At 70.1% G+C, this 14,262-nt stretch overlaps 1 protein-coding gene across 4 annotated transcripts; it reads right to left on the bottom strand.

The window, feature by feature from the left end:
- Nucleotides 1-62: 62 nt before the first annotated feature.
- OS9 (OS9 endoplasmic reticulum lectin) lies at nt 63-14,051 on the bottom strand. 4 transcript variants are annotated; one of them, XM_071456050.1, is made up of 14 exons: nt 13,856-14,051; nt 10,238-10,408; nt 8,756-8,819; nt 8,589-8,665; nt 8,388-8,486; nt 7,485-7,686; nt 5,482-5,601; nt 5,280-5,365; nt 5,158-5,194; nt 3,958-4,043; nt 3,594-3,881; nt 1,898-2,327; nt 1,704-1,819; nt 63-214 (listed from the first exon to the last, which is right to left on the bottom strand). In XM_071456050.1, the coding sequence occupies exons 1-14, from the start codon at nt 14,018-14,020 to the stop codon at nt 86-88; spliced, it is 2,070 nt and encodes a 689-aa protein (XP_071312151.1). In that variant the 5' UTR covers nt 14,021-14,051; the 3' UTR covers nt 63-85. The 4 variants fall into 4 exon arrangements, with proteins under 4 accessions (XP_071312151.1, XP_071312152.1, XP_071312154.1 ...); XM_071456051.1 differs by lacking the exon at nt 10,238-10,408; XM_071456053.1 differs by lacking the exons at nt 10,238-10,408; nt 13,856-14,051 and adding an exon at nt 9,442-9,460.
- Nucleotides 14,052-14,262: the final 211 nt, after the last annotated feature.

Raw genomic sequence — 14,262 nt, forward strand, 5'->3', positions numbered from 1 at the left:
CCCGTGCCCGGTGCCAGGGCAGGGCAGGGATGAAGCCACAATTCTGGGGGGGCCGTTCAGGATTTAAGGGCTCAGATTTGGGGTGTCAGAAGTCTTGGTCCTCGGAGTCGGCGGGCGGGGGGGGCTCCTGGTGGCCCCCCCAGACGAAGCTGTAATTGTCCTGCAGGGCCTGCAGCCGCCGCCGCTCCTTCTGCGCCTCCTCCGTGCCCTGCACCTGCCCAGGGGGAACCGGTGCCCACCTGAGAGCTGTGCCCACCCTGAGATCTGTGCCCACCTGAGAGCTGTGCCCACCCTGAGAGCTGTGACCACCTGAGAGCTGTGCCCACCCTGAGATCAGTGCCCACCTGAGAGCTGTGCCCACCTGAGAGCTGTGACCACCTGAGTTCTGTGCCCACCTGAGATCTGTGCCCACCGTGAGAGCTGTGCCCACCTGAGAGCTGTGCCCACCTGACATCTGTGCCCACCCTGACATCTGTGACCACCCTGACATCTGTGCCCTGCAACTGGCGGGGGGGAAAATCAGTGCCCACCTGATCTCAGTGCACACCTGACATCTGTGCCCACCCTGAGATTTGTGCCCACCCTGAGATCAGTGCCCACCTGATATCTGTGCCCTGCACCTGCCGAGGGGGAAATCGGTGCCCACCTGAGAGCTGTGCCCACCTGACATCTGTGCCCACCTGACATCAGTGCCTACCTGACATCTGTGCCCACCCTGAGATCTGTGCCCACCTGGTCTCAGTGCCCACCCTGACATCTGTGCCCAACCTGAGATCTGTGCCCCCCCCTTTACCTCTGTGCCCTGCACCTGGGGGGGGGGGGAAATCAGTGCCCACCTGATCTCAGCGCCCACCCCACCTCAGTGCCCACCCTGATCTCAGTGCCAACCTGACCTCTGTGCCCCCCTTTTACCTCTGTGCCCCCCTCACCTCTGTGCCCCGCACCTGGGAAGGGGGGGAAATCAGTGCCCACCTGACATCTGTGCCCACCCTGCTTTCAGTGCCCACCTGACATCTGTGCCCACCCCAACCTCCGTGCCCCTTCAACCTCAGTGCCCACCTCACCTCTGTGGCCCCCTGACCTCCATGCCCTGCACACCTGGGAAGGGGGGGAAATCAGTGCCCACCTGACATCTGTGCCCACCCTGCTTTCAGTGCCCACCTGACATCTGTGCCCACCTGACATCTGTGCCCCCCATCCCCTCAGCACCCCCTGACCTCAGTGCCCCCCCTCATCTGAGTATCCCCCTCCACCTCAGTGCCCCCCTGACCTCTGTGCCCCCCTGACTTCGGTGCCCACCTTACCTCAGTCCCCCCCCCACCCCGGCCTCTGTGCCCCCTCCCCTCAGTGCCCACCTGACCTCTGTGCCCGCCCTTCACCTCTGTGCCCTCTCACCCTGGTGCCCCCCTGACCTCACTGCCCCTCCGTCCCCACTTTTCCCTCCTCATCCTCCCTGCCTGTGTCCTGCCCCCACTCTCTCCTCCCCAGTGTGTCCCCCCCGTGCCTCAGTTTCCCCCCCGTGCCTCAGTTTCCCCCCATCTCTCAGCCCCCCCACACTCCCCAGCCCTGCCGTGCCTCAGTTTCCCCCAACACCACAAATTCCCCTCCGGCCGAGCCTCAGCTGTGCCCCCCTCCCCTCGGAGCCCCTCCCCCTCCCCTGGAAGCCCCTCCCCATCCCCTCGCATCCCCCCCCGCCCCCTCACCAGGATGCTGAGGAAAATCTCCTTCAGGCTCCGCGAATCCTCCTCCGACAGCCACTGCGCCCCCTCCTCCTCCTCGCCCCCCGACGACGCCGTCACGATCTTGATCTCGATTTTCCCTGCGGAGGGGGCCCGGGGGGGGTTGATTTGGGGCGGGGGGCGCTCACCCCCCATCCCCTCAGGACCCCCCCTCATACCTTCGGCGCGCAGCCCCTCCTTGGCCAGCAGCTCCCGCACCTCGTTCTCCACCTGCGGGGGGCTCTGCTTCTCCCGGGGGGGCTCCCGATCCTCCCGGGGGGGCTCCTGCTTGCCCCGGGGGGGCTCCCGCTCCTGAGGGGCGGCGCGGCTCCCGACCCTGCCCATCCGCACCCGCACCCGCCCGTCCTTGGGCACCCGGGGGCTGCTGCCCTTCCTCGCGGCTCCCTCCTCCTCCTCTTCCTCTTCCTCCTCCTCCTCCTCCTCTCTGCGGCCCCCGGAGGGGTCGCGCCGGGGCTCGGGGGGGTCGCGGCGGGGCTCGGCCCGGTCCAGCCGCTCCATCAGGCGGCTCAGGGTGCTCGCCAGGGTCCGCGTGGCGCGGCTCCGGTCGAACTCGCCCTTGAGCCCCTCGGTCTCCAGCTCCTCCTCCACCTGCACCGGGAGGGGTCGGGCCGGGTTCGGGGCGGGTTCAGGGCAGGCTCGGGGCGGGTTCGGGGCAGGTTCGGGCCGAGTTCGGGGCGGGTTCGGGGCAGGTTCGGGCCGGGCTCGGGGCAGATTCGGGCCGGGTTCGGGCCGAGTTTGGGGCAGGTTCGGGGCAGGTTTGGGCCGGGCTTGGGGCAGGTTCGGGGCAGGTTTGGGCCGGGCTCAGGGCGGGTTCGGGGCAGGGGTTCGGGCCGGGTTCAAGCCGGGCTCGGGCCGAGTTTGGGGCAGGTTCGGGCTGGTCTTGGGCCGGGCTTGGGGCAGGTTCAGGCCGGGTTCGGGGCTGGTTTGGGCCGGGCTTGGGGCAGGTTCGGGCCGGGCTCGGGGGCAGGTTCGGGCTGGGTTCGGGGCAGATTCGGGCCGGGTTCGGGCCAGGCTTGGGGCGGGTTCGGGCCGGGCTCAGGGCAGGTCCAGGCCGGGTTTGGGGTGGGTTCGCCAGCCTGGCCAGCACGGACCCGAGCAGTGGGGCCAGAAAGGGGTCCCCAGGCCGTCCCCGCCTCTGCGGGGCAGCCCTGGCCATCCCACAGGGTCCCCAGCCCAGCCAGGGGAGCCCCAACCCTCCCAGGGGCTCCCCAGCACAGCCAGGGGGGGTCCCAGTGCCCCTGTGGGGGTCCCAGCATGGTCAGGGGGGTCCCAGTGTCCCTGTGGGGGTCCCAGTGCCACTGTGGGGGTCCTGGCTTCATCAGAGGGTCCCAGCCCAAGCAGGGGGGTCCCAGTGCTTCTGTCGGGGTCCCAGACCAGCCAGGGGGTCCCAGCATGGTCAGGGGGGTCCCAGTGTCTCCAGGGGGGTCCCAGCATGGTCAGGGGGATCCCAGTGTCCCCAGGGGGATCCCAGTGCCACTGTGGGGGTCCTGGCTTCATCAAAGGGTCCCAGCCTAAGCAGGGGGGTCCCAGTGCTTCTGTGGGGGTCCCAGCCCAGCCAGGGGGTCTCAACCCTCTCACAGGGTCCCCAGCCAAACCAGAGGGCCCCCAGCACAGCCAGGGGGGTCCCAGCATGGTCCCTGTGGGGGTCCCAGCACAGCCAGGGGGTCCCAGTGCCCCTTTGGGGGTCCCAGCCCCATCAGGGGGTCCCAGTGCTCCTCTGGGAATCCCAGCATGGTCAGGGGGGGTCCCAGTGTCCCTCAGGGGGTCCCAGCCCAGCCAGGGGGGTCCCCAATGGGGGTCCCAGTCCCTCTGGGGGTCCCAGCCCAGCCAATGGGGGTCCCAGGGGGTCCCCACCTCGCTGATGATGCTGTCGAACTCCTGCTCCATCTGGTTCTTCACCTCCTCCTTCAGCCTCGCCACCTGCTCCCGCGGCAGCAGCTCCAGCCCCGCCAGCAGCGGCCCTGCCTCCTCCTCCTCATCCTCATCTTCATCCTCATCCTCCTCCTCCTCCCCCCCCGTGGGAGGGGCCTCGGGGCCAGGCAGGGCCTCGGGGCTGGGGGGCTCTGCAGGGCCAGGTGGGGCTGGGGCAGCTTTGGCTGCTTCCTCCTCCTCCTCCTCCTCCTCGCTCGCCTTCTCCTTGGCCTGAGGCAGAGGGAGGGGGCTCAGGGGGAAACTGAGGCACGGGGGGGCCCGAGGGGGGGCATGGGGGGGTGCCCACCTTCCTGGTGGTCTCCTTGAGCTCCTCGATGAACTGCAGCAGGTCCCCGGGGCTCCGGATCACCTTGAAGTGGATCTTGCGTGGGTCTGCAGGGGGGTGGCAGTGCCAGGGGGCACGGGGGGCACAGGGGGGTGACATGGGGGACACGGGGTGAGCATGGGGGTGACATGGGGGACACAGGGTGAGCATGGGGGTGACATGGGGGTGGATATGGGGGTGACATGGGGGACACAAGGTGGGCATGGGGGTGACATGGGGGTGGATATGGGGGTGACATGGGGGACACAGGGGGCATGGGGGTGACATGGGGGACACAGGGTGAGCATGGGGGTGACATGGGGGACACAGGGTGGATATGGGGGTGACATGGGGGACACATGGGGGGCATGGAGGTGACATGGGGAACATGGGGGACACAGGGTGGAGGTGACATGGGGGCATGGGGGACACAGGGTGGAGGTGACATGGGGGACACGGGGTGGGCACGGAAGTGACATGGGGGACACAGGGGGCATGGGGGTGACATGGGGGACACAGGATGGAGGTGACATGGGGGCATGGGGGATGCAGGGTGGGCACCGAGGTGACATGGGGGACACAGGGTGGAGGTGACATGGGGGACACAGAGGGGCATGGAGGTGACATGGGGGACACAGAGGGGCATGGAGGTGACATGGGGGTGACATGGGGGACACAGGGGGCATGGGAGTGACACAGGGGACATGGGGTGGGCACTGAGGTGACATTGGGGACACAGGGTGGAGGTGACATGGGGGCATGAGGGACACGGGGTGGGCATGGGGGTGACACGGGGACACAAGGGGTGCATGGGGGTGACATGGGGGCATGGGGGACACAGGGGGAGCATGGGGGACACAGGGTGGAGGTGACATGGGGGCATGGGGGACACAGGGGTGACATGGGGGCGATGGGGGGCATGGGGGGCATGAAGGTGACATGGGGGACACAGGGGGGGCATGGGGGACACGGGGTGAAGGTGACATGGGGGACACAGGGTGGGCACAGAGGTGGCACAGGGAACACAGGGTGGGCACGGAGGTGACATGGGGAACATGGGGAACACAGGGTGGGCACGGAGGTGGCATGGGGGACACAGGGTGGGCACGGAGGTGGCACGGGGAACATGGGGGACACAGGGTGGGCACGGAGGTGGCACGGGGAGGACACCCCAGGACTCACCGGCTGCCCGACCGCCAGCTGCCCTCGGGGACGGCTCCTGCAGGGAGGACACAGGGGATGGAGCAGGACTCAAACCCCCCCAAAAGTGACCCCAGAATGTCCCCAGGGCCACTGGGACTCACCCTGGTGCTGTCCCGCTGGGCACTGGCTGCGGCTGTCACCTCCTGCTCCCCAGCTGTCACATCCTGCGCTGGCTCTGGCTGGTTCCCTGCCACAGGAGGGGACACAGCTGCCACAGGGGGGACACAGCTGCCACTGGGGGGGTCCCAGAGGGAGAGGGGACAGTGGCAGCGCTGTCACAGCGAGGAGGGGACAGGGCCATACCCTCCTGGGTGCCCCTGGGGCTCTGCGAGGGCGGCTCAGAGCTGTCCCTGTCACTCCAGAGCCGCGTGTCCAACGTGCGCAGCTCCTCCGAGATCTCCTCCACCTTCCTCTTGGTGTCAGCTGGGGACACAGGGACAGCTGGGGACAGGGACAGCTGGGGACACAGGGACAGCTGGGGACAGGGACACAGGGACAGCTGGGGACAGGGACAGCTGGGGACACAGGGACAGCTGGGGACACAGGGACAGCTGGGGACAGGGACAGCTGGGGACACAGGGACAGCTGGGGACACAGGGACAGCTGGGGACGGGGACAGCTGGGGACACAGGGACAGCTGGGGACACAGGGACAGCTGGGGATGGGGACAGCTGGGGACGGGGACAGCTGGGGACACAGGGACAGGGACAGCATGGCTGGGGACACAGGGACAGCTGGGGACACAGGGACAGCTGGGGACAGGGACACAGGGACAGCTGGGGACAGGGACAGCTGGGGACACAGGGACAGCTGGGGACAGGGACACAGGGACAGCTGGGGACAGGGACAGCTGGGGACACAGGGACAGCTGGGGACACAGGGACAGCTGGGGACAGGGACAGCTGGGGACACAGGGACAGCTGGGGACACAGGGACAGCTGGGGACGGGGACAGCTGGGGACACAGGGACAGCTGGGGACACAGGGACAGCTGGGGACGGGGACAGCTGGGGACGGGGACAGCTGGGGACACAGGGACAGGGACAGCATGGCTGGGGACACAGGGACAGCTGGGGACACAGGGACAGCTGGGGACACAGGGACAGCTGGGGACAGGGACACAGGGACAGCTGGGGACAGGGACAGCTGGGGACAGGGACACAGGGACAGCTGGGGACAGGGACAGCTGGGGACACAGGGACAGCTGGGGACACAGGGACAGCTGGGGACAGGGACACAGGGACAGGGACAGCTGGGGACACAGGGACAGCTGGGGACAGGGACAGCTGGGGACGGGGACAGCTGGGGATGGGGACACAGGGACAGCTGGGGACGGGGACAGCTGGAGACACAGGGACAGCTGGGGACAGGGACAGCACGGCTGGGGACACAGGGACAGCTGGGGACAGGGACAGCTGGGGACACAGGGACAGCACAGCTGGGGGACAGCCCCAGCTCCACGCTGCAGGGCACCATGGCAGTCCTGTATCCGAGGGGACACGGCCAGCCCTGGCACAGAGGGAACAGTGCCAGTCCCAGTGCCAGCCCCAGGGGACGGGGTCAGGAAGGTGACAGTGCCAGCCCAGTGATGGAGGGGACAGTGCCATCTCTAGGATGGAGGAGACAGCACCAGGACGGATGGGACAGGGCCAGGCTGGAGGGGACAGTGCCAATCCTGGGATGGAAGGGACAGTGCCAGCCTTGGGATGGAAGGGACAGGGCCAGGCTGGAGGGGACAGTGCCAATCCTGGGATGGAGGGGCCAGTGCCAGCCTTGGGATGGAAGGGACAGGGCCAGGCTGGAGGGGACAGAGCCAGTTCTGGGAAGGAGGGGCCAGTGCCAGCTGTAGACTGGAAAGAACAGTGCCAGCTCTAGGCTGGAAGGGACAGTGCCAGCCCAAGGATGGAGGGGCCAGCGCCAGTGCCAGGCTGGGGTGACAGTGCCAGCCCAAGGATGGAGAGGCCAGCGCCAGGCTGGGGTGACAGTGCCAGCCCAAGGATGGAGAGACCAGCGCCAGCGCCAGGCTGGGGTGACAGTGCCAGCCCCGCACCAGGGCTCGGTGCCAGTGCCAGGCTGGGGTGACAGTGCCAGCCCCGCACCAGGGCTCGGTGCCAGTGCCAGGCTGGGGTGACAGTGCCAACCCAAGGATGGAGGGGCCAGTGCCAGGCTGGGGTGACAGTGCCAACCCAAGGATGGAGGGGCCAGTGCCAGGCTGGGGTGACAGTGCCAGCCCCGCACCAGGGCTCAGTGCCAGCCCCAGCTCACAGCCCCGTACCCAGCACCCCCCCAGGGCTCCCTGGTACTCACAGACTTGGGCACGCACGTACTGGACGTACTGGGCGGGCGAGAGGGCGGGCTGGCAGCGGATGGGCTGCGGTGCCAGCCCCGGGGCCGGGCGCAGGAAGGGGTGGTGGCAGATGCGCGTGGTGTGCACGGTCAGCACGTACTGGCACGACTGCGGCTCGTCCACGCGGGCGATGTAATCACCCGTGCCCTCCTCGCACAGGAACTGCGGGCACGGCCCCGGGGTGAGGCCCTGCCGTGCCCAGGGTGCCCCTCAGTGCCCCCCCAGTGCCCACCTTGATCAGGCAGGATGTGGTGCCCCCGCCTGTGCCCCCTATGCCCACCTTGATGAGGCATGGGGCAGTGCCCCCCTGGAACCCTCCATGCCCCCCATGCCCCTTGGCACCCCTTGGTGCCCACCTTGATCATGCAGGGTGCTGTGTCCCCTGTGCCCTCCATGCCCACCTTGATCATGCAGGGTACTGTGCCCCCTGTGCCCTCCAAGCCCCCCTTGCTCAGTCCTGGTGCTGTGCCCCCTGTGCCCCCCATGCCCACCTTGCCCACTCCTGGTGCTGTGCCCCCCATGCCCACCTTGCCCACTCCTGGTGCTGTGCCCCCCGTGCCCCCTTGTGCCCCCCATGCCCACCTTGATCAGTCCTGGTGCTGTGCTCTCCATGCCCTCCATGCCCGCCTTGCTCAGTCCTGGTGCTGTGCCCCCTTGGCATCCCCCATGCCCCCTTGCTCAGTCCTGGTGCTGTGCCCCCCATGCCCCCCATGCCCACCTTGATCAGGCCTGGTGCTGTGCCCCCTGTGCCCCCCGTGCCCACCTTGCTCAGTCCTGGTGCTGTGCCCCCCATGCCCCCCTGTGCCCCTCATGCCCACCTTGCCCACTCCTGGTGCTGTGCCCCCCGTGCCCCCCATCCTTACCCGGACCTCGGCCTCGCGGGCTCTCCCGGTCAGGTCGCAGCGGGAGCCGTTGACGTAGCTCTGGCTGTGGTAGCGCCTCAGCTGGTGCTGCTTGGAGGCCTGCAGGGGTGGGTGGGCACAGGGTGGGCACGGGGTGGGCATGGGGTGGGCACGGGGTGGGCACGGGACAGCCCTGCTGTGCCCAGGGCGGGGCACACCCACCTTGGCAGTCTCGTCGTCCCAGTCGAAGGCAGACTGGTAATAGCCCAGCACCAGGACATCGCCCTTGATCTCAGACTCTGAGGGAGGGGTGGGCACACGGTGGGCACAGACTGAGGGGGGGAGGGGTCCTCAGGGCCGCCCTGTGCCCGCCCTGTGCCCAGCGTCACCTTCCAGGTGGTACTGCTGGATGTGCCGCCCGTAGCAGAACTCGTACGTCCACCAGTCCTTGGTCTGGGGAGAGGGGAAGGGGCTGAGGGTGGGGCATGGCAGTGCCCCCTTGGCACCCTCTGTGCCCCCCTGGCACCCCCCCGTGTCCCCTGGCATCCCCCGTGCCCAGCTTGAGCAGGCAGGGCGTGGTGCCCTCCATGCCCCCCATCACTCCCTGTGCCCCCCCATGCCCCTGTGCCCACCTTGAGCAGGCAGGGCGCTGTGCCCCACGTGCCACCCATACCCCCTGGCACCCCCCGTGCCCACCTTGATCACCCCCCATGCTCCTACCCTGTGCCCCCTGGCCCCACCTTGAGCAGGAAGGGCGTGGTGCCCACTTGGAACTCCCTGTGCCCCCTGGCACCTCCCTTGCTCCCCTGTGCCCACCTTGAGCAGGCAGGGCACAGTGCCCCCCGTGCCCCCATCACTCCCCATGCCCCCTTGGTGCCCAGTGCCCACCTTGAGCAGGCAGGGCGCTGTGCCCCCCTGACACCCCCCTATGTCCCCCGTGCCCTCCTGATGCCCACCTTGATCAGGCAGGAGGTGGTGCCCCCGTGTGCCCCCATCACTCCCCGTGCCCCCTGGCACCCCCATGCCCACCTTGATCAGGCAGGAGGTGGTGCCCCCCATGTCCCCCCATGCCCACCTTGACCAGGCAGGGCATGGCGCCCCCCCTGTGCCCCCCAATGCCCCTGTGCCCACCTTGACCAGGCAGGGTGCTGTGCCCCCCTGTGCTCTCCCCATGCCCACCTTGACCAGGCAGGGTGCTGTGCCCTCCATGCCCACCTTGCCCAGGCAGGGTGCTGTGCCCCCTCTGTGCCCCCCAATGCCCCCTCAAGTGCCCACCTTGCCCAGGCAGGGTGTGGTGCCCCCCTGTGGCCTCCCCAATGCCCACCTTGACCAGGCAGGGTGCTGTGCCCCCTCTGTGCCCCCCTGTGCCCCCTCAGGTGCCCACCTTGACCAGGCAGGGTGCTGTGCCCCCTGTGCCCCCTCAGGTGCCCACCTTGACCAGGCATGGCACGGTGCCCCCCTGTGCCCCCTCAGGTGCCCACCTTGCCCAGGCAGGGTGCTGTGCCCTCCATGCCCACCTTGCCCAGGCAGGGTGCTGTGCCCCCTCTGTGCCCCCCAATGCCCCCCCAAGTGCCCACCTTGCCCAGGCAGGGTGTGGTGCCCCCCTGTGGCCTCCCCAATGCCCACCTTGCCCAGGCAGGGTGTGGTGCCCCCCTGTGCCCTCCCCAATGCCCCCCTGTGCCCCCCATGCCCACCTTGACCAGGCAGGGTGCGGTGCCCCCCTGTGCCCTCCCCATGCCCACCTTGACCAGGCAGGGTGCTGTGCCCCCTCTGTGCCCCCTGTGCCCCCTCAGGTGCCCACCTTGACCAGGCAGGATGCTGTGCCCCCCCTGTGCCCTCCCTGTGCCCCCCATGCCCCCTTTGGTGCCCACCTTGACCAGGCAGGGTGCTGTGCCCATGGGCCGCAGCAGCTCGGCCACGCCGGAGCCGTTGTAGGCGCGGGGGTCCCGGGGGGGTCCCGGGGGGGGTCCCACGGCCGCGGGGGGCAGGTGGCACTCGTAGAGCTGCTTGAAGCGGGACGCCACCGTCACCACGTCCTGGCGCTGTGGGCACGGGGTCAGGGCACTGTGGCACCCCTAAAGAGCCCCTGGCACCCATAAAGAGCCCCCCATAAACACCCACTGGCACCCCCAAACAACCCCTGGCACCCCCAAACAACCCCTGGCACCCCTAAGGAACCCCCTGGAACCCCAGAGCCCACCCTGGCACCCCTAAAGAGTCCCTGGCACCCATAAAGAGCCCCCCATAAACACCCACTGGCACCCCCAAACAACCCCTGGCACCCCTAAAGAGCCCCTGGAACCCCTAAAGAGCCCCCCTGGAACCCCAGAGCCCACCCTGGTACCCCTAAAGAGTCCCTGGAACCCATAAAGAGCCCCCCATAAACACCCACTGGCACCCCCTAAAGAGCCCCTGGCACCCCAAAACAGCCCCCCAAACAACCCCTGGCACCCCTAAAGAGCCCCTGGCACCCCTAAAGAGCCCCTGGCACCCCAAAACAGCCCCCCTGGCACCCCTAAAGAGCCCTCCTGGCACCCCTAAAGAGTCCCTGGCACCCCTAAACAGCCCCCCGGCACCCCTAAAGAGCCCCTGGCACCCCCTGCCAGCCCAAAGCCCCCCCTGGCACCCTTAAAGAGCCACCCTGGCACCCATAAAGAGTCCCTGGCACCCCAAAACAGCCCCCCTGGCACCCCAAAACAGCCCCCCTGGCAACCCTAAAGAGCCCCTGGCACCCCTAAAGAGCCCCCCTGGCACCCATAAAGAGTCCCTGGCACCCCCTGCCAGCCCAGAGCCCCCCAGCACCCTTAAAGAACCCACCCTGGCACCCCCAAACACCCTCTGACACCCCTAAAGAGTCGCCACCCAAAGCCCACCCTGGCACCCCTAAAGAGCCCCCCTGGCACCCCCAAACACTCCCCGGCACTCTGCACCCCTTGGGAAGAGCCCTCTGAGGACTCCACAGACTCCACAGGGACCCCACAGACACCCCTGGGACCCCAAAGCCCCCGAGAGACTCCCCCAGTGATCCCATAGCCCCAGAGAGACCCCACAGACTCAATCAGTGACCCCAAAACCCCTTCCAGTGACCCCAAAGCCCCCCTGGTGACCCCACAGACACCCGAGAGACCCTGCAGACCCCAGTGACCCCTTCCAGTGACCCCAAAGCCCCCTGGTGACCCCACAGTCTCCCCCAGTGACCCCAAAGCTCCCCTGGGACCCCATAGCCCCAGAGAGACCCCACAGACTCAGTGACCCCAAAACCCCTTCCAGCGACCCCAAAGGCCCCCTGGTGACCCCACAGATGCCCCAGGGACCCCAAAGTGCCCCCAGGTGACCCCAAAACCCCCCCGGATGGGACGGGACAGACCCCCCCAACCCTCCCCCCCCTCTCCCAGCCCAGACAAACCGCATCCGGCCCAGCCCCCACCCTGTCCCTGTCCCTGTCGCTGTCACACGGGGGGGGGGGGGGGGGGGGGGGCACAGGACGGGCCTGGCGCTGCCCCAGCAGCTGCGGGGGGGGCTCTGGACCCCCCCCAAATCCTCTGGACCCCCCCCAAATCCTCTGGAGGAGCCCCCGGGGCAGCGGGGGCCGTGACCCCCCCGGATTGGGGAACCCGAAAGTGAAACAAGCGTCCCCTCCCCCCCCCACGCCACCCCACACACATCCGGAACATCTGGCACGGCCCCCCCAGGCACGGAGCCGCTCCGCACGACACAGGTACGGAGCGAGCGGGACCCCCCCACCACCCCGGGATACCGGGGCCGATGAGCCCCGGCCGGGCTGAGCCCCTGCCCGGGACCCCTTGAACCCTGCCCGGGAACCCCTGAACCCTGCCCGGGAACCCGAACCCAGCCCGGGACCCCGAGCCTGGCCCGGGATCCCCCTGAGCCCTGCCCAGGATCCTCCTGAGCCGCTGCCCGGGACCCCTTGAACCCTGCCCGGGATCCCCCTGAACCCTGCCCGGGACCCCCTGAACCCTGCCCGGGACCCCCTGAACCCTGCCCGGGACCCCCCTGAGCCCCTGCTCGGGAACCCGAGCCCAGCCCGGGAACCCGAGCCTGGCCCAGGATCTCCCTGAACCCTGCCCGGGAACCCGAGCCCTGCCTGGGAACCCCTGAACCCGGCCCGGGACCCCCTGAACCCTGCCCGGGACCCCCTGAGCCCTGCCCGGGAACCCCTGAACCCTGCCCGGGACCCCCTGAACCCTGCCCGGGAACCCCTGAACCCTGCGCGGGACTCCCTGAACCCTGCCCGGGACTCCCTGAACCCTGCCCGGGACCCCCTGAACCCGGCCCGGGACCCCGAGCCTGGCCCACGAACCCCCCGGGACACCGAGGCCAATGAGCCCCGGCCCTGCCCGGAACCCCGAGCCCAGCCCGGGACCGTCCCGAGCCCCCGGAGTCGCTGAGTCCCCGCCGGGCTCAGACTTTGCCCGGGACCCCCCCGAGCCCGGCCCTACCCGGGACCCTCCCGAGCCCCCGGAGCCGCTGAGCCCCGGCCCGTGCCCCCTCCCCGGGACCCCCTCCGAGCCCAGCCCAGCCCGGGACTTCCCCCCGAGCCCTGCCCGGTGCCCTCGAGCCCAGCCCGGGACCGTCCCGAGGCCACGGAGCCGCTGAGGCCCGGCTGGGTTCAGACTTTGCCCGGGGCCCCGAGCCTGGCCCGGGACTCACCCGAGCCCAGCCCGTACCCCTGAGCCCGGCCCTGCCCGGTGCCCCCGGCCCCGAGTCAGCCCCGGCAGCGCCCCCGATCCCGGCCCGGTGCCCCCGAAGCCGGTGAGCCCCGGCCCCCCGTGTCCCCTGCCCGGGACCCCGGGCCTTTCCCGGGACACCGAGACCGGCCCTGCCCGGAACCCCCCGAGCCCCTGGAGCCGCTGAGCCCCGGCCGGGCTCAGCCCCTGCCCGTGCCCGGGATCCCCCCGAGCCCTGCCCGGAGCCCCCGGCCCTGGATCAGCCCCGGCAGCGCCCCCGAGCCCGCCCCTGCCCGGGACCCCCTGGCCCCGGCCCGGTGCCCCCGGCCCCGTTCCCGCCCCGAACGGGCGCTCCCGGCCCTGCAGGGACCCCCGGCAGCGTTCCACTGCCCGGCGGCTGCCGCCGGCCCCGGAACGAGCCCCGGTGAGGAGCTCAGCCGGGGGCACGGGCCCGGTTCACGCCCCGGCCGGTGCCTCGGGGCCGGTTCATCCGCTGAGCCGCTGAGCGGTTCCCCTGGCCCCGGTTCAGCCCCTGACCGGTGTCTTGGGACCAGTAGAGCCCCAGACCGGGGCGCCCGGTTCATCCCTAGACCGGAGCCCCGCCCCTGTCCGCCCCCGGACAGGTGCCCCCGGACAGGTGCCCCCGGTCCCCGTAGCCCCCCCCGCGGGCGGCCCTCCTGACCCGCAGCCGGTGCCCCGCTCCTCGGCAGTCCCATGGCCGGTCCGCCGCTCCCGGTAGCGCCGCCGGGACGCCGCCCGCCTCCCCCTCCCCCAGCCGTTGGCCCCGGTACCGCGGCGCACCTGCCCGGCCAGCACGGGCTCGGCCAGGATCTCGAGGCCGTACTTGAGCTCGCTGAGCTCCTGCAGGTTGAGCGCGGCCCGGGCCCCGCGGAGGGGCCACCCCGGGCCGAGCAGCGCCAGCAGCGCCAGCGCCGCCACCGGCCCCGGGCCCCGCCGCGCCGCCATCTTCCCCCGCCGCCGCCGCTTCCGCTTCCGCCCGCACCTCCCTGCGCCCGCCCCGGCCCCGCTGCTCCGGGCCACGATTGGTCCGGTTGGCTGCCTGTCAAAGCCAAGCGCGGCTCTGATTGGTCAACGGGCGGGGATGACGCCGCCGCTTGTGAGGCCGCGGGGGCGAGGTGGTTGCGAGGCCGCGGCCCGCGGCGATTGGCCGGAGCCCGCGCGGGCGGCAGCCAATGGCGAGGCGGGGC

The sequence above is a fragment of the Agelaius tricolor genome, unplaced genomic scaffold (genome assembly GCF_023055355.1).
Source record: "Agelaius tricolor isolate 1412-34295 unplaced genomic scaffold, bAgeTri1.0.p SCAF_55, whole genome shotgun sequence".
NCBI classification, from domain to species: Eukaryota; Metazoa; Chordata; class Aves; order Passeriformes; family Icteridae; genus Agelaius; species Agelaius tricolor.